The sequence below is a fragment of the Camelus dromedarius genome, chromosome X (assembly GCF_036321535.1).
Source record: "Camelus dromedarius isolate mCamDro1 chromosome X, mCamDro1.pat, whole genome shotgun sequence".
NCBI lineage: Eukaryota > Metazoa > Chordata > Mammalia > Artiodactyla > Camelidae > Camelus > Camelus dromedarius.
In genome coordinates, this window is record NC_087472.1 from 91,769,117 (window position 1) to 91,788,019 (window position 18,903).

An 18,903-nucleotide genomic window follows, 5' to 3' on the forward strand; every position below is an offset into this window, starting at 1 on the left:
TTAACGATTTAGGGTAATCCTTGTGTCTTCTTCCAGGCACTAACAAAGCTAATTGAGATTGAGTGGATTAAACTTCTTTTATCTTGCTACGCTACCATCTTTTCTAGTGAAGAGCTTATACTTGGCCTATTCCCATAGGAATAAATATTTCAAAACTAAGAACCTCCTAACTCCTCAGCATATTCAGTGTACTAATTTGAGGAGGGACAACAAATCTATTTCAAAATTGTTCAGAGAATATGAGGCTTAACTTTTATAAATTAGAACCATACTTAATAGTCAGAAGAATTTGGTGATTATCCCATTGATAACAAAAAATCTTTTAAAATATGAATGACCACTTCCTATTTTTTGTTTCTAAGTACAGATTTTACTGTTCTGAATTTTCCTAAATTGGGAACTAGCCATTCTTTTTTCAAAAAGCACTAGTGTCTTGATTGTAAATAGTATGAAGAATTCAACTTGTCTCATGAATATAATTGCCTAAATTTCTTCCTATTCTGAGTTTCTATTTCTTTATTTTTTCTTAAAGACAACCATGAAATCAATGTACTAATTACCTTTCCAATACCCTTGCCTATGAATTTTGTTCCACAAATAAAGCTAAATGAAACGACCAGCCGGTCAATGAACTGATTATTATTGAATGCCACACTTTTTAGCTACTTGATCATAATTTGATGGCCATTAAAAATAAAAAGAAATGTTTTTGTGGTTGAAAATATGATACTTCACTCCATAATCTGAATTCTGTTGCCATATTTACATATTAAGCTCCCTTCAGGTTAACTTTTCAATTATTTAAAAATACACAAAATTATTGAGAAACACCAATTAGGCTGAGTGTCTAGTAAAGACTTATTTGGATGTAGTCCCAGATAATGTCTTTGGCTAATGGGAGGAAGGAAAATGAAGCAACATGATTTCCAGTAAATATGATTTAGTCCTGCAATGTGCCTTCAGCCAAAAATACTCTAAATATATGGTAACTCAAAGCTAATGCCAGTGTTCAAAATGCATATAGAAGTGTATGTGTACAGATGTGTCAGGAAATGCATAGAAAATTATATTTCAGGTAAGATACAGAAACTTTCTTTGACCATAAATATTTATCTATAGAAAATGATTTGAAAAAAAAGAACAATAGATAGTCATCACACCTAAACAAAATTATCTATTTTGTTACTATCAAAAATTCATTCAGTGTTCAAGTCAACAGTAGCTGTCTTTGGAAAATGGTACATTCTTATCATTTATCTTTTTTTACTATTTGAAGTTTTATACAATACTTATATATTACTTTTTCACAAATTTTAAGCCTAATTTGAAGGTAATATCTTTTAAAACTCAAAGAAATTCCAAAACATAATTTTAAGACTAAATATTTTGTTAGAATAATAATTGTTCTTTTGAAAAATGAAGCATTGATGGGTCCTGGGAAAAAGTAATTAGATCTAAGTCCATCTCTACAGGATGTCAAATTGAAATGGGTCTTCTAGATTGCTTTAGCTCAATGAGCGGTTTATGCACTGAGAGGAAATTATGTACATACAAACTACAGTTTTTAGGGTTTTCTGTAGCCAACAGAGTCAAACTGAGATGATCTGGAATTTGTGAACTATCAACAAGAAAGCTTTCTCAAATTATCTCTTCAAGTACCTGTTATAATTAATTTACTTTAAAATGCTTTCCAGGTTTTGGGTCTTCTAATATGGTGCAATGAAAACGAATATATGTATATATATACATGACTGGGACATTATGATGTACACCAGAAATTGACACATTGTAAGTGACTGTACTTCAATTAAAAAGTTTGCAGCTCAGATGGAATAGGGCCTAAGATAGATACCTTACGGAACACCAATGAGAATAGAGACAAGCTGAAAGAAAAAGAGCAAGATGACTGAGACATCTGACCAAGCCTGAATAAGAGAGGTCTGCTGTCAACTGCCATATCTTCTGTTTGTATCCATGATTTCATCTCTCCTTTTAGTTTCAGAGGAAGATGTAACCCCTTCAAGCTCTTGAGAATTCTTGGTCCTATATACTCTTCTTTCTGAATACTATTTTGCTTTCATCAACAACTTGCCTTCTGCATTAAATATGCTCAATGACGAGATCTATACATGTTTTTAACCTGTATGTCAATGGCCACAATGGTTTCCCTCCTTGTTGTCTAAGACTTGGGCTGTGCCTACGCACATTGACTCTTGATCACAGCTCATGCTCTGTTCCATGGGAAAAGAGCAAACATTATGCAAACAGAAACTCGAAAAGTGATTCAATATTGGAGTTTTGCCTCTCTTGCTGCTCTTAGGAAACTCTGCAACCATACTTTATTTCAAGGACAAATATCAAGAAACCTGGGGATTTAGTCTTAATCATGCCAGCAACTTCTGCATCAATAAGAAGGCAAGTCACCTTTCTTTAAGCACCCATATGCTTATCCTTTAACATGAGCCAAAATTGTCTTTAACCTGATTCCAGTCCTTTGTCATCTCCATTTTTATTTAATGTCTTGTTCACCAGTATCTGTCCTCTTCTGTGTGGAAATTGAACTCTCGATGGTCACCAATATCTTTGCCAAAATGAATAGTATATCAAACACATTCATGCTGAATTATCTGGCTGTTTGACACAATCAGCCATTCCTTTATTTTCAACTATCTCCCCCACTCCCCCTACCTTTTAAAAAAATTACTATTCTCACTTTTGTACTTCTCTAATTCTTTAGTTTTTAAATGGAGCTCTGTGGAAGTAAAATAGGTTTATATATTGGCTAAACTGATGGGAAGCAAAGGTATAAATATGTGCATTTAGGGGGGTGCATTCCTTTTATCAATTTTCAAAGGGTCTGTAAGCTAAAACAGTCTCGCTCCTTCATTTATTTACATTTACTGAGAACATTTAATATGTCAGGCCCTGTTCTAGGCACTGGGGAGAAAGCAATGATTAAAACAGATAATATCTTTGATCTCATGGTCTTAATTCTATTGGAGGAAGCAGACAATAAAAACAATTATGTCAGACTGTCTGTTTGAGGAAAGCGCTATGGAGAAAAAAGTAAAGCAAATTAAGGAGCTAGAGAATGGAAAAAATTAGTATTTTACATAGGGTCGTCAGGTAGTCTTCCATGGAACTCACATTTGAACAGAAACCTGAATAAATTGAGAAAATAAGCCATGTGGATACCTTGGGAATGAGTAGGATGCTGAGGTTCATCACTTGAGGTAGAAACATGCTCTGTGCCCAGCACCCAGGAGTCATTATGGCTGACCAGAGTGAATGAGAGGTGAGCACTGGGAAGTGAGTTAGAGAAGTACCCAGGGGCCAGGTTAGGCAGGCCTGACAGGCCGCAGTTAGACCCTCAAGAGCACCAACATACTTTCCCTTCCTTCCGTCAAGTTCAATACAGGAATTCTGTCAGCCTGATTTAGTTGAATGAGATTGGGCTTTGGATTATTACACATCTGGGCAACTACTGTGAGAGCTTGAGTAAGTTACTTGTTCCAGTTGAGAACTTTGAGCAAACTGCTTTACCTTTCTGTATTCCAATTTTCTGATCTTTACGAATGGAATTCAATTATCCAGCTGATACAATTATTACAATGTTCTAAGATAGCATATGAATGCACCCACCTTAGTGCTAGCACTAAGGGGATGCTTAATCATTGTTAATTTTCATGCCTCTTTACATAACTTCTTCAAGAGAATGTAAACATTTTCTTGACTTCAACAACTACTTCTATGAATTAATTCTCAGCTCTGTGTCTCTGGTTCCACCATTCACTTTGCTATAGTGTTTTCTTTCATCATTTGCACATGTCTACCTAGGTGTTCCAATAATACTTCAAACTAAAAATCACCTTTCCCCTAAAGCCGTGATCAAAATCTCAAACTGCTCTGGAGTAACATAAACGGATAAAAAAGATTTGATCCGCTGGAAATTGCTCAGTGTCAGCTCCCTGGTCCTTCTGTGCTCAGCGTTGCAGATCTTCAACCTACACACATGCACAGTACTCAGCCACAGGCTCCAGGGAACCAAACCCCTAGCAAGTTCTCCAGCGCTCTTTCTCTTTGTGGCTCCCTCCTTTCTGATACTCTGCCCTGAAATTCTAGCTACATCAGCCTCTGTGGATTCCTCCTCAACTTACAAAAACCACCATGCTCTGCTTGGGTTTTCCCTGTCGGCATCATACACCGGAATGTGCCTCCTGGCAGAAAGTTGAGGCCGCCCCAGGGCTCGCTTCATTTGTTTCCCTTCTCTTGGGGATCTCTGCAATGCACAAAGCTGCTGTTTCATATATTTTACGCCATTTTCTAGTTGTTTACAGCAGGAGGACAAGTTTGTTCCCAGTAACTTCACAAAGACAGAAGCTCACTGCTACTAGTTTAGTAGAAACCCACTGCAATATATAGAGCATGCAAACATTTTACGTATAGATTTCTTACAGGGTTTTTAAAATGAAAATTTTGTGTGTGGAGGTAGGACCTCAGGTGGAGCAATTCGTTCCAGCCTCAGGCCACCCTTACACAACTATACATTCTAGTCTGACAAAGCTGCTCGTCTCACCTTTATGGTATGTCTTATTCATCCAGCGCTGGGGCCTTCGTGAGCCAGGTCCGTTTTGCCCACAAGCAGCAAACCAAAATGCTGAGTTGCAGAGGTTTGGTAAGGCGGCCAAGCCAAGCAGGAAGACCGGTGAAGACATCTACCACCTCGAATGCAAGGGACTGGGGCACTGACGGGATAACGAATAAAGAAGCAGAGCGGTCAGAGGCGTGAGGAGCGGCAACTGGAAAAAGGTGCGGTGACTGTCACTCTGCGCAGGCGGAACTGAGCTACGGGCCGCTGCACCGTCCAAAATAGAGGCTCTGGGCACGACCTGAGGGTGGGGCTTTTGGTTCTCTGACGTCAAAGGGTCACCGGCCACTCACGCATGCCCAGTAGCACAGTCCGTGGTCCTAACCAGTCTTAACCAGCTCAGCTCAAACGAGACACAGCTGACTCCAAGTTCCTGGTGAACAACTCGGGCAAATATCTTATAGTTTATGCTAAGTGCCACTTAGAGGGCATGCAACTCCTTTGTAGCAACAATTTAAATGACCTTGATTAACGAAGGCAGGTGAAATCTATTTGACTAATGATTACCGTGGTTTTAGGGGTACTTAGAAGAAGCATAAAAGGCATTCAAAAATAAGTCTCCACTTACTTGTTCTCTCTTTATTTTCTTCCTTTGGGCCTATGAATAAGCATCTGCCACTACACAATTTTTTCCCACTTTTGAAAGTCCACATTATTTACATTATCTCATTCATTTCATTGTATTTCTTATGACATAATTATTAAAAGATGGCTACTGTTTTCTAGTAAGGTGGCTAAAGCTTATTCAAGCCTTAACTACAATTTGAGAGGTAAGTTTGATTTTTAAAGATTGTTATAAAACTTTAGTCACTCAACCCTATTTACTTGTATGACCAAGAATGCAACTCCAGGCAGTGCGTTCGGTGGTCCCACGGACCTGTCTCTTGCTTCAACAGTGTTTGGACGGAACAGACCCAGGGACGCCCCTTGCTCCAGCTTCCGACCACCCTTCAACCTTTTTTCCAGTCACATCCTTCAGAACCAGCCACTGTACTATCTTCAGCCTCTGGGACCAGCCAACACCGTTTTGTGAGCTTAACTCATTACCCATCAACCATGAGCTAGCTCCCAGATTCGTCAGAATTATTCCAGCGAGGTTGAGGCCTCTGTCAACCACCTGGTCAACATGCATCTGTGGGCCTCCTACACCTACCTCTCTCTGGGCTTCTATTTCGACTGCGACGATGTGGCTCTGGAGGGCATTGGCCACTTTTTCTGCGAATTGGCTGAGGAGAAGCGCAAGGGCGCTGAGCGTCTCTTGAAAATGCAAAACCAGCGCGGCGGCCGCGCCCCCTTCCAGGACGTGCAGAAGCCATCTCAAGATGAGTGGGGTAAAACCCAGGATGCTATGGAAGCTGCTATTGTCCTGGAGAAGAACCTGAACCAGGCCCTTTTGGATCTGCATGCCCTGGGTTCTGCCCGCGCAGACCCACATCTCTGTGACTTCCTGGAGAACCACTTCCTGGATGAGGAGGTAAAACTCATCAAGAAGATGGGCGACCACCTGACTAACCTCCACAGGCTCTCTGGTCCCCAGGCTGGGCTGGGCGAGTATCTCTTCGAAAGGCTCACCCTCAAGCACGACTAGGAGCCTCTGCAACCCAGCGGCCTTTACAGAGCCCCTCTGGTGTCAGGGCTTCTGCCTGAAGCCTCTCTGCAGTCACCAGGCAGCTTTTTAACCATCCTGGAGCCCTCTCCCAAGCCTTGGACCAAATAGAAATAAAGCTTTTTGCCACGGCAAAAAAAGAAAAAGAAAAAGAAAAAAAAAAAAAAAAGAATGCAACTCCAGCAAAGGGACACTTCAGTCTTACAAAAGAAAGCATGAGTGTTAGAGCCCATGTTTTATATTCACAATGTCAACTTGCCTGCATCTTTAGAATTGGTTTATTCCCTTCACGTTGTATATAGTCCAGTGCTTGAAAATATGTTTCAAAAGCTTATTTCTCTTACTATTTTTCAGGTCTTAAATCAGGGTCTTATGAAAAGGGAAAAAAATATGCCTGCAATAGACTTAGGTGGTGATTTTCATGTTGCTCACAGAGAACTGATATTTAGAGTTCCTTCAAATTCCAGACTGAGACACAATCATGAACAAAAGCTCAGAAGAAGCCTCTTTACTGCTAATGCAATTGTTAAGTGTATTGTTTTGAAAATGAAAACTTATGCTTTGCACAAAGTTATCTAATCTGCACTCATGCCACTTTTAAATTGCATAAAATAACAGAAAAATGATAGCATAAATCTTCTGTATGTGAAGTCGTTATTTTCCTTTCTAGAATGCAATGTGTGTATCTTTTTCTTCATACTGAAGTGCCTCATTCAAAACAGAGGCAACTGGACAATAATTCTCACCCAGGATAAGGTTTGTACAATTGAGTAATATCTCTACTTCTCAGCATGAAGTTAATTTATGTAATTTGTTACACTTTAAGGTAAAATAATATATGCACATATCTACCATATCCACATTCTTTTTAAAAAACAAAATTTTAATCCTTGTTCAATGTTCAATCACTTTAAGTTCACAGGGATACATATGCTTTCATTGCAGTCCCGTTAGCGCAGACAGCGGCTTCCTGCAGTGCCGTACAGAAAAGAGAGGGCGGTTGTGTCCTTTTATCCTCAAAATTTTCAGAGATTTTAAGTTTTCTTCAGAGACTTTTTACAGACAGATAAGTGAGAGGAAAGAAATAAAAACAAACTCAAAGACAAATAAGATACTTAATGTTTTCACTTTTTAATTTCTTTCTATAATTTGTAGATGCCTTGCATCAAGGGAAATTCTTTCTTTTCGGTTTAGCTGCAATAATTCTACATTGTTTCAGAAACTGAGCTATCCCATATTGTGTCTTCTCTTGAAATGTGATATTGCACTATATTAAATAATAGTACATACTTTGTCTTTTTTTTCTTTTTAGATTGATTATTTTTTTTATGATTTTTTTTAGTTCTTTTTTTACTGAAGTGTGGTTGATTTACAATGTTATTTTCAGGTGTACAGCAAAGCCAATCAGTTATACATATACATACATATATATTTCTTCAGTTTCTTTTCCATTATGGTTCATTACAAGAAATTGAATATAGTTCCCTGTGGTAGACAGTAGGTGCTTGCTGCTTACCCACCTCACATATAGTAATGTGTATCCGTCAATCCCAAACTCCCAATCTTTGTTTTCAAAGTTAGCCATAAAATTTTATTAAACAGCCACCAATGCATACATACCTCATCCAGATGAGCAAGATTTTCCATTTCTCACAAGACTGAAGATTATAGATCCATTTGAAAACTTCTTCCAAACATTTAAAAGCCAACTGTTATTTTTCATAAATTTATTTAGCATCATTTAAAATTTAGTAATTTAATATTTTTTAAAGGAAACAATTTATCTCATCTATCATTTCTCTCACATATATACTCATCTTTACTATTTTGTTTTTTGTTCTATCTGTTTTCTGTAATCTTTTGGGAAGGTTAAAACCTAAGACATGACACTAATCCAGCTTTAAAGACTCAAGGAAGTCGAACAAATTAATCATTCCAAAATGACTGCTTTTGAAAATAAAATCTTTACTACAAGCGTGAATTTTTTTAAACTGAATCTATCAGTGGGGTTTTGTCTCATGCCATTTATTCATAGTTTTAGTGACACTATGAGAACTCTTGAATGTTTTTACTCAGATTTCTTCCTAGGTCCTTCAGGTAGCTCTATTGTAATGGTTATATTATAGGTAATTGTTTGACTGACTACTGCTTTCCTTCTAAATGATGAACTTTCTGAAGTTAGGGAAAATATCTTACTAGTCATTGGAAACAGGTCCTGAAACACACAACCTTTTGCACAGTAAAGCATCTCCCAAGTATTTGTTGAATAAATGAATATTGCCTAACAAAATCCATACACAATTACTGCTGCTTTTTTGATGCATTCTACTGTCTTAACACGTGAAAGCAGCTCCATTCTTTCCTACTAGTTTTAGAAATTCTGTGATTCTTTTGAAGTTTCCTTTGAAAAGCCCTTGCTAGTATTTTTCCAGTAAAGAGAGACATCAATGAGAAAAGACATCACCTTGTTGAGTACTGAAAATAGTGAAGGAAGGACTTAACGATAGCTTCCTACTTCTTTGGTCTCAAATTGTAGCTTTCTATAAGCTGAGGAAATAAGAAGGCATACAAAAGAGAAACTATGCATCAGACCTGATTTTTAAAAATCCTTTTCTGAGGAAGATGTATCATCATTACCCATACCACAGGAGTATTAATCATATTACTTTGAGGAGTCATGAAGTCTATGTAATTATCTTGAAAGCCACTGCCTGCCACAGGGAAATATATATTATTGCGGGAGTTATATTCAGTTGGAAGCTAGCAGGCTAAGGTGGTAACACTCACCCACCCCCATACTTCCCCATACCTACCATTCTCTGCTCTCTCCATCTTTTGACTCCACAGTGGGAATCAGAAACAGTCCAAGTGGAAAGTAGGTTTTTAACAACAATTACCAAGAATTCACGTGCTCTCAATCCTGTCTACCAAAAATATGACTCAGTGTTTTCCATGAATTTTTTAGCCATGAGTTTTAGTCAAGGCTCTCCAGAGGAACAGAACCAATAGAATATAGATCGATTGATCCATTGATCGATAGATAGATAATAGATAGAGAGATGATAGGTAGATAAATAGAGAGATAGACAAGGATTTTTTACGGAAGTGGCTCACATGACTATGGAGGCTGGCAAGTACAAAATCTGCAGGGTGAGCCATCAGGTTGGAGACTCAGGGAAGAGCCCATGTTGCAGTTCAAGTCAGAAGGCCATCTGCTGGCAGAATTACTTCTTGCTCAGGCTAGATGAAGCTTTTGTTCTATTCAGGCCTTCAACTGATTGGATGAGACCCATTCACATTACAGAGAGCAGTATGTTCTTCTCAAAGTCTACCAGTTTAAATGTTAATCTCATCTAAAAAACACCATCATGGAAACACCCAGAATGTTTGACCAAACATCTGGGTACCATGGCCCAACCATGTTGACACATAAAATTAACCAACACACCACATAATATTTACTGGGCCTTTGCCCTCTAAGTCTTCCCCATTGCAAGTATGGATGAACTTGGGTATGTTGAAATCACAGGCCAACATATGACTGGTCTAAGCAGGCCCAGAAGATATCTGATTTACAGGACTATGCTAAGCTGTCCTGGTGTTGCCAGCACTATAATTTATAATTCTGTTCACTTTTGTACTTACAAACTAAAATGCTGTGTTGGTTTAGTCTCCTACTTCCTCCCATCTCCAGTAAAAAATAAATAAATAAATAAATAAATAAATAAATAAATAAATAAATAAATAGTACAAAAGATATTGAAGGACAAATATATTGGATTAAATAATTCCTAAGATTCCTCAAAGTTCTAAAATTCTATGAGGGTGAAGGAAAATATAAAGTCAGGCCTGTCTTTCTCCGAAGTCTATATTGGGAGATACTAATTCTTATGATGGTGTCTGGAGAGTGAGTGTGTATGTGGAGCAGGGGGGAGGCAGGATTGCAGAGAAGGTAAAGAGGGAGTAAAAAGATCAGTGATTTCTAAAAGGTTCAGGAAGAAGGAGGGATGAACAGCTGAAGCACAGGGGATTTATGGGCAGTGGAACTGTTCTGTATGATACCATCATGGCAGATACATGACATCACACATTTGTCAAAATGCATGGGACTTACAGTGAGCCCTAATATAAACAGTGGACTTCAGCTAATAGTAATGTATTGATACGGGTTCATTGATTGTAATACATGCACCACACAAACATAACATATTAATAACAGGGGAAATTGTGGGTCTGGGGAGAGGAAGAGGGAGTATACGTGAGCTCTGATTTTTTGCTCAATTTTTCTGTCAACCTAAAACTGCTCTAAAAATAAATCTATCAATTATTGAAAACTAGGATCAACTTAAATAGAAAAATAGTTAAATTATGTGTAACTATAGGGTTGACTATTTTGCAATAATAAAAAATGATGTTTATGAAAAAAAAATCATCCCGAGCCTAAACCTAAAGGAGCAAAATCAGGAAGGGGAGGGGGATAACATCCTGAATTAACTTTTTTTTTTTTTTGGAAGGAGGGACACTCAGTTGGGAGAAAAAAAAAGAGTCTAAGCAAAGAGCTAATAAATTTGTTCTTACAACAGTCTAATGAGACATGGACTTGGTCTAGATAAGCAGCAATGAATGAGAAAGAAGTGAACAGATTTCAAATACTGTGAAAGTAGAATGGACCAGACACAGTGATGGATTGGATGTAGGTGTGCTGGGAGAGAAGTGTGTTGTGAATGACTGTGAAATTCTTCCTCATCTCATTTTCTAAAGGAGAGGCTGGAGATCAAGAGTTCTATTTTTAACTGCTTAATCATGAGCTGCTTATGAGGCATTGATGTAGGGGTTTCAAATATACTTACAAAAATCTCATAAAAGTGGCCTAAAGATACAAATTCCACAGTGCTATATGTATATAGATGGCATTGGAAAAACCATGAGAATGGATGAGAATATCAACAGGGGTGGGAGGTCGGGGGAGGGAATGATGACAATAGACATAATAAAGCCATTGTTTTGCTAAGGGAGGAGGAGCTAGTAAAGGAAACTAGGAATGAGTGGCAGAAAAGTAAGGGGAAGACCTTGAAATTGTGGTGTCATAGAAACTAAGAGTATTTCAAAGAGAGAGAGGTCAGCCATGCCAAGTGTTGCATGGAGGTCTGGTAAGAGATAGTGAACTACTTATGAGTCCTGGCTCTAGAATTTGGCTTCTTGGAATCATATACCAATTGTATTCCTTACTAGTCATGTGACCTTGAGAAAATAATTTATCCTCACTGTGACTCTACATCACCTCACTGAGATTCTATTTCTGTAAAATTAGATTACCTACCTCACAGAGTTTTTGCAAGAATGAAATGCAATACCTAAGTTACATGGAAGAGAACCTGGCAAACAGCAAGCATTCAATGAACGTCAGCTATTAACATCACCAAAAATGTATTTTTTTTGATTTGGCAATATTGAGGGTGCTAGTGACACAGTAAAGGCAGAGTTAGCAGAACAGTGGGTCAGAGTGGGCTAAAGGATAAGTGTTCTATTGATAAAATTATTTTCATAGCACTTGGACAAATCCAAAACAAGTGACAAAAGGATACTCATTGTCACCAGAAGCCATGAATTCCATTGGATATGTCTATATATGTAATAGCAATCTAGCCCCCACATTTACCACCCCACTGATCATGGTTTTTGGTCATGGTTTTCCACTAGTATTCTCAGCTCTAATTTTGAGAGGGTTCCTCTTTGTATTGAACCAAAATCTGCCTTTTAAGTCTTTCAATTCAGTGACCATCTGTCATTTGGGGCCAAAGTAACACATAGCCCTAAAGTGTAATGATCATTTATGTCATAAATATCTTTCAATCCTTTATTTACAAAAGCTGTAAACTTCCTTCACATCATCTATTTTAATGGTTCTCAAAAATGCCCATCAGAATCAGTTGGGATTAAAAAATAGATTTTGAATCTCGGGCCTATCAGTATAAAATCTCTAAGAGCTAGGGTCCAGGAATCTATAACTTAAATGCTCCTTTGGCAAATTTGACATACACGCAAGTAAAGGAACAAATGTTCTATTGTCTATGTGAAAAAAGACCTTCACTGATCCATTTTTTATCCTTTTTTCAACTCAGAGATTCCAACATTATCAACTGTCACTTTTATTGGCACCATTACTTTAATATTTGACATTTCCAAATTGCAAACATATTACATTTTGCAGAGATACCAATTACTTCCAATGTATGATCATTTAACAGCTAATTGCAACATACAAGGCTTTGGCACCCAGATGTCACGCGGCTGGGTGTGCCTACTTGGCTACAAATCCTTTTAGTTACTGTGTTTCTTTGCCAAATAGATGCTGTGTCTGGTTGGCACAGGGTAGTGCCCAGGTAGTGCCCACTGTGCTTTGGCAATGTATGCGATGTTCACAGTGAAATGAATTTTACTTTCTTACCATCACCAACTCATAATTCTTGCACTATTCTTTGAATCAGCTGTCGCCAGCTCTTTCTCACCAATAGCAAGGGGTGATGGAAGCTAGGTAGTTAGCTCAAAACCAAAGTCCAAGTTGATTTCACACTTTAAAATTGGAATCATGTTTTTCTTTTTGATAAGGAGGGAACTGCTATAGGCCACCCAGCCCTATGCTTGCTGTTCTGTGTATTTTCTCCATAGGTATTCTGGCAGTTTGGACGTGAGCCCTGGCATCAAAAAGTAAGACAGGAAACATAAGGGAACCAACCAATTTCTCCCCATATTGTGATTGGTTTTTACTTATGATTTATAATTGAACTATAGCATCACTGTCACTGGCATCCTCACTTCTCCTTGCCAAGACCAGCTTTAAAGGCTAAATTTTTCTGTCTTTGCACACTCTGTTATTTCTCAGAAATGCTCTTCCTCAGAAATGCTCTTCCTCTTAGCTATCGTTAGCTCCAATATTTGCTTGTAAGCATTACCTTCATACGTTCTTTTCAACAGAACTCAACATCTGGAAATCAGTCTTTTCAGGATCTTCTCATTGGAATAATATTCACACCTGCAACATCATACACGGCTCTAGAAAACATCTCAAGTTAACCCAGGATCTGTCAAGTGACACTTACAAGGAAGTAGCTTACCACTGGAACAATTAAAACTAGCATACCACGCCAGCACTCAGGCGGAGCACTTCTTGACACTGCCAACGTTAGTTTTAACAGCTCTCAGTAAAACCTGAAACCACTGTTGTTGAAATGATTTGTTTTCCATCTTTGTTTTGCTTCCGTTTTTAATGTGTGCTTTCTCTGGGACTTGTAGAAATTTCTGATGCCTCCTTTAAGTTGCTCCAGATTGCATTTGATTTTAAAATGTCTTTTTTGCTCCAGAATCTTCATTGTCAGGCTCAAGTGTTTGTACCCTCTGAGCAAACGCTTTCACAGCTGAAACTATGCATGTCCCTACAGCAATTAGCACCATCTTTTACACATGATGAATGTGTAAAAGAAACAGCAAATATATTTCTAATATGTGAATAAATGTGCACTTGTTTAGTCGTTCCTTCACTCACTTATTTAACAAATATTTATCAAATCCCAGTTATGGCTAGGCACTGTTTTAGGTTTGGGGGTTTTAGCAGTGAATAAAACAAAGTCCCTGCTCTTAGGGAGCTTATACTGTGGTGAGAGAGACAGTCAATAAGCAAAGCTGTAAATATATGTATCAAATTCTTGTAAGAGGTATTGAGAAAAATAAGGCAGGATAAGGGGGGCAGTGAATTCTAGGGCCCATGATTCACTGTTTTACACAGGCTGGTCTAGGGAATCCCTCACTAATGAAGCAGCAATTGAGCAGAAACCGAAGGAAGGCAGAATGAGGTGTTGAAATTTCCGGGGAAGTGTTCCAGGTAGAGGGAAAAGTAAATGCCAGGCTTCTAAGGGAACATATCTAGAGAATGAATAAATGGATCGTTGGATAAATGGATAATGAATATTGAATAAATTAGAAGAGAGGAATCATTGGAGACAGACCCTCAAGGAATCCCAATGTTCGTATCCTTAACAATCTCCTTCCCTTGAGTGTGGGCAGACCCTTTCGGTTGCTTCTAACAAACAGAATATAGCAAAGGTAAGGGGATGTCACCTCCAAAATTACGTTATTTTATATACAGATACAGATACAGATACAGATACAGATACAGATACAGATACAGATATGCTAACATGCACTACAGAGACTCTCCTCCTGGCCATGAAGAAGCAAGTTACTGGGATGTGGACTGCCTGTGGAGAGAGCCACGTGGCAGGGAACTGCGGGTGGCCTCTAGGAGCTGAGAGCCACAGCCCTATAGTCACAAAGAACTGAATTCTTCCAACAACCATGTGAGCTAGGAAGAGGACCCCAGGATCCAGATGAGAATGCTGTCCAGCCAACACCGTGACTGTAGCCTTGCAAAACCTTGAATAGAGGATGCAGCTAAGCTGTTTTCAGATTCCTGACCCATGGAAACTGTGAGATAATACATGTGTGTTGTTTTAAGCTACTAAGTTCACAGTATTTTTTTCTGTACACAGAAAACTCATATGACAACTAACACAGCTGAGTTTCATGTTATTCAATTATTTTACTCATCCTCTCCCCCAAATTTAAGAGTAACAAATGTGTTGCATAGTTAGTTTTCTGTTTCCCCTCTCCCCCAACACCCAGACCTACCTAACCCTCCTGTCCAGGCTCAGCCTCAGCTCAGTAGCTAAGACCACATTTTACATTGTGTTGTCTTCTAATCTTTCACTACATAACACATTATCCCAAACCTGAGTGGCTAGAAGAACAGTTTATTGTTAGTTCTCGTGATTCTGGGCTCAGCTGGGCAGTTCTCATGTGGTTCAGTTATATAAATGGTGGCTGAGGCTGGAGTCATTTAAAGGTTCAATTAGGCCAGATGTCCAAGACACCCCAGTCTAAATACTGGCAGTTGATCCTGGCTGTCAGCAAGGAACTAGCTGGAGTTGTCAATTGGATTACATGTGACTTTTCCCATGTTCCTTAGGCTTCTTATAGCAGGGGAGCTGTGTTCTGAGTTGGAGCATTCCCAAGAGGATGCATTCTGAGAAGTTATATGTGGAAATTGCCAGGCCAGTTAAGAATTGAATCCGTAACTGAGACAGCATCATTTCTGCCATATTTGATGCCTGTTTCCAGGGAGTGGAGAAATGGACTCATTTTGATGGGGGAGTAGTAAAGTGACATTGCAGAAAACCATGCGGAATAGAAGATAATGTTGCAGCCACGTTTGGAAAATATTCTCGGTCACTGTAATGACTGAGGGAAATCAAGCTCAATTCTATGCTTATCACTGAATCATAATTGAAATCAGAGAGCCTTGAGTTCAACACACGGCTCTGTCCCTTACTAGCTGTATGATTTTTAATTTAACTCCCTGGGACTCGGTCTCTTCATCTGTTAAATCAGATAACAATAACTACCTCACTAGTAGTTGTAATAATTAAAGGAAAAAGATATAAAAAGACATAGCAGAGTTCTTGGAACCTGGTAATACATCTATAAATAATAACTATTATTATTATTAGGAGTAGTATTAGTTTTGTTATTTCAACCCTGGATTTATTCCTGATTCTCATAACTGGAACTCTTTTTTTTATTTTTAAGATATCTTGCACTCTCCTAGTAGTAAATAAATTATGTCATGAGTCTCTGAACCAATAACATTCTCTACACCACAATCATCTAGGCATGGCTTTCTGCCTTGGTTATGCCTACCTTTTTTATCTTCCCAGAGATTATAATATTAGACTGAACCCCAACCAAGGAATTAGAGTCCTATTTTCCACTAGTGGGCTTTCTGGATGGGCATCACCTACTTACTTTTATAGATTTCTGCATGTGGCCTGTTGTGTGATTCTCCACTAGCATGTTTATCCATCAAGATACCCCCATAGGTTTACATTAGACCCTCTGAGTTCCACTGCCCAGCTTCAAGTCTGGGCTTGGTCTCAGAGTTTGTACCTGCCCCACTCCTACAAATCAGTCTAGTTTTAGATCCTGAATTCTTCTCCTGTGTCTCATCCTGTTGGAGGCAGTATGATAGTTTTGGTCAGGTATGATTATGTAATTTTCAGGGTTCTAATCCTTCATACATGGATGCTCTTCTGCCTCTTACTCAGTTCCCCTAAGCTTATTGTCTTCCATGCTCACGTGCTCACTTGTTCTCTCCCACCCTCTCTTTGGCCCCTCCCATGACCCATTACCACACCTCTTCTGCAGGAGCTCTAAGAATTCCTCTGTTCTTTCCCATCTTCCAAACCTAGGGTGACCTTCGATACCTGCATCTAAGAGCATCACTGTATCTCCTCACAAAGTTATATAATAGGGGTCACTGAGCTTTGATTTCTTCTTGAAGAGATGAGCATAGAGAAAGAATCCATCCTCATTTAATAGCAGTTTAGTTCTGGGGAGATAGACACAGCCCTCGATCCACAATGATTTCCCGAGAGGAGTGCTTTTCACTTCAGCATCTACAGGAAAAGACAGTCCTCTAGCAAGTGTGGCAGGTTGATTTACTGCAAATTTGATGTGACGGGGTGACCTAAAGAGAAATAGCACCATGCTCTCACTGCTGGAGATTCACTGGCAAAGAATGAAAAGTGATTTTTACCCCCACTAGGAAGCCATTCAGGTTTTTATCTCCCTAAGGTCTGGTTTCCCTTTCCTCTACTGGAAGCTAATCAGCTTTGGGGTTTCAAGGCTCTGAAGGAGATGTTTTCATGGGTAGGGGGACATAGAAATCTACCTTAAAATAGACTTTCATGTTGAGAGGACTTAGAGGCCCATGGATACAATTAAGCATTACTGTTGGAAAAGCAGTCAGAACAAAGCTTTGTGCTTAAAAAATTTTTTTTAACTGTATTAGATGTAAGTCCACAATTCAGACAGTGCTGGGGTACTGGAGGGGAGGGATGGAGCATGGCTGGAGCGCCTCTGCAGCAGCAGGTGAGGGTGAGGACTATGTTAGTTGCCCAGGGAGCCTGAAAGGGGGGCCAATTCCAAGCTTAGCCAGGAGAGAACTCAGAAGGAGATAACTTCATTGGGATGACCTTGCTCACTTGGAAAGGGAGCTGGGCCAGGATGTCCAAGCCTGAAGAAAAATGAGCATGCAAATGGGACTGGTTTTCTGCAGCTACAAGTCGGAGTAAAACCTGATAGCAGTGAAAACAGTCATGGACTAAGAAACCATGGCCTATCATGATGAGATCAGAAATATTGGGAGTGATGGAAGTGTTAGCTATCTTGATTTTGGTGGTGGTTTCATAGGTGTACACATCTATCAAAATTCATCAAACTGTACATCTGAAATATGTGTAGTTTACTGTACAGGAATCATACCACAATAAAGGTGTTTTTAAAAAAAGAAACACGGGAGACTGTCTTCTTGGGGCTATTTGTGTCTTTCAGGGCTGTGATATTATGCCAGATATTGTCTATCCTGAGTCAGTATCATTTTGACCTTTCTCTATATGTCCCAGAAACAGAAATCGTAGAGATCCATTTTCAGGATCCCTTGCCAGCAGGTCCCTAGCTTAGAAGACACCAGGGAAAAGGACTTGTGTGAAATTTGGAAAATGTGAAAAAGAAAAAGCCATTATTTTACCTCAAGAAGTTGCAGGCAAGGGCTGGGTTGAAACAGGCAGAGCTTTGGCAACAACTTCTCAGCATCTTCAAGGAATCTCCAGGGGCCTCGTGGCTCCTGTAGACACCTGAATTATCAGTGGTAGTCCTCTCTGATTGCTGCATTTTATGCTTCCCTGATGTTGGCAGCACTGCAAAGTTTGTGAAAACTTCTGTTTACCTGTATTAAAAATGTCTTCCAGCTAGAAATATTTATAATTATTTCCACCCACCTTCCTGACTTTACCTGTGACTTTATGAAGGAGGTGAAAGGATGTCCCCTCAAATAAGTGATACTGGACTTACAGGTAGGGACGGGAGCTGATCTTAGTCAACTTGGGGAAAATAATTAAATGTAACATTATTCCTACCTCGTATGCTGTGGAACAATTCATGCTTTTTGCATAATCAAAGTGCTATTTGTAGGGAATTTATTAAGGCAAGTGTTTGAAAGATATAGGTGATAATCCACTATAGCATCTTCTAATATCAAAAATCTTTTAAAATGTCTCCCTTTACACAATAAACACCCATAACTGAGTTTTGTGCTCTAAGTGGCAATTCAGAACTGTTTGAGGCCAGTGAATAGCATAAACAACTACAAAACAGAATTGAGTATGCAACCACCTTCGTTGCAACCATTTCAGGATTTAAAGAGAGAATTTAAACGTAGGGAATAGTTAGAGAAGTAATTAGTCTCTGTAGTGACCAATCTTTACATTATTCATCTTTGACATCTATCATTTTTTTCAACCATTTCAACTAAAATAGAACCCAGCCTAGCTCTTTGGAAGGCAGCTATGCTCACCACTATGTCACCAATGCCCTCAGCCTAGCTCTTGAAATGCAAAGTGGAACTGACTTCAGAAACAATTGTTCCATTGTGTTCAAAATGAGGATTCCCTTAGGTGAAGAGGATTACAACTACAGACTTCCAGTTTTAAAATAAATAAGTCATAAGGATGTAATATACAGCCTAAGGAATATAGTC

At 38.9% G+C, this 18,903-nt stretch overlaps 1 protein-coding gene across 1 annotated transcript; it reads left to right on the plus strand.

Annotated features, from left to right (window-relative positions):
- Nucleotides 1–5,519: 5,519 nt before the first annotated feature.
- Nucleotides 5,520–6,275, plus strand: LOC105089302 (ferritin light chain). The gene has a single exon (XM_031445618.2). The coding sequence runs from the start codon at nucleotides 5,775–5,777 to the stop codon at nucleotides 6,234–6,236; it is 462 nt and encodes a 153-aa protein (XP_031301478.1). The 5' UTR covers nucleotides 5,520–5,774; the 3' UTR covers nucleotides 6,237–6,275.
- Nucleotides 6,276–18,903: the final 12,628 nt, after the last annotated feature.

Excerpts from the sequence above, each read along its gene's own strand:
- LOC105089302 (XM_031445618.2), top strand. The coding sequence starts at position 5,775 with ATGCATCTGTGGGCCTCCTACACCTACCTCTCTCTGGGCTTCTATTTC.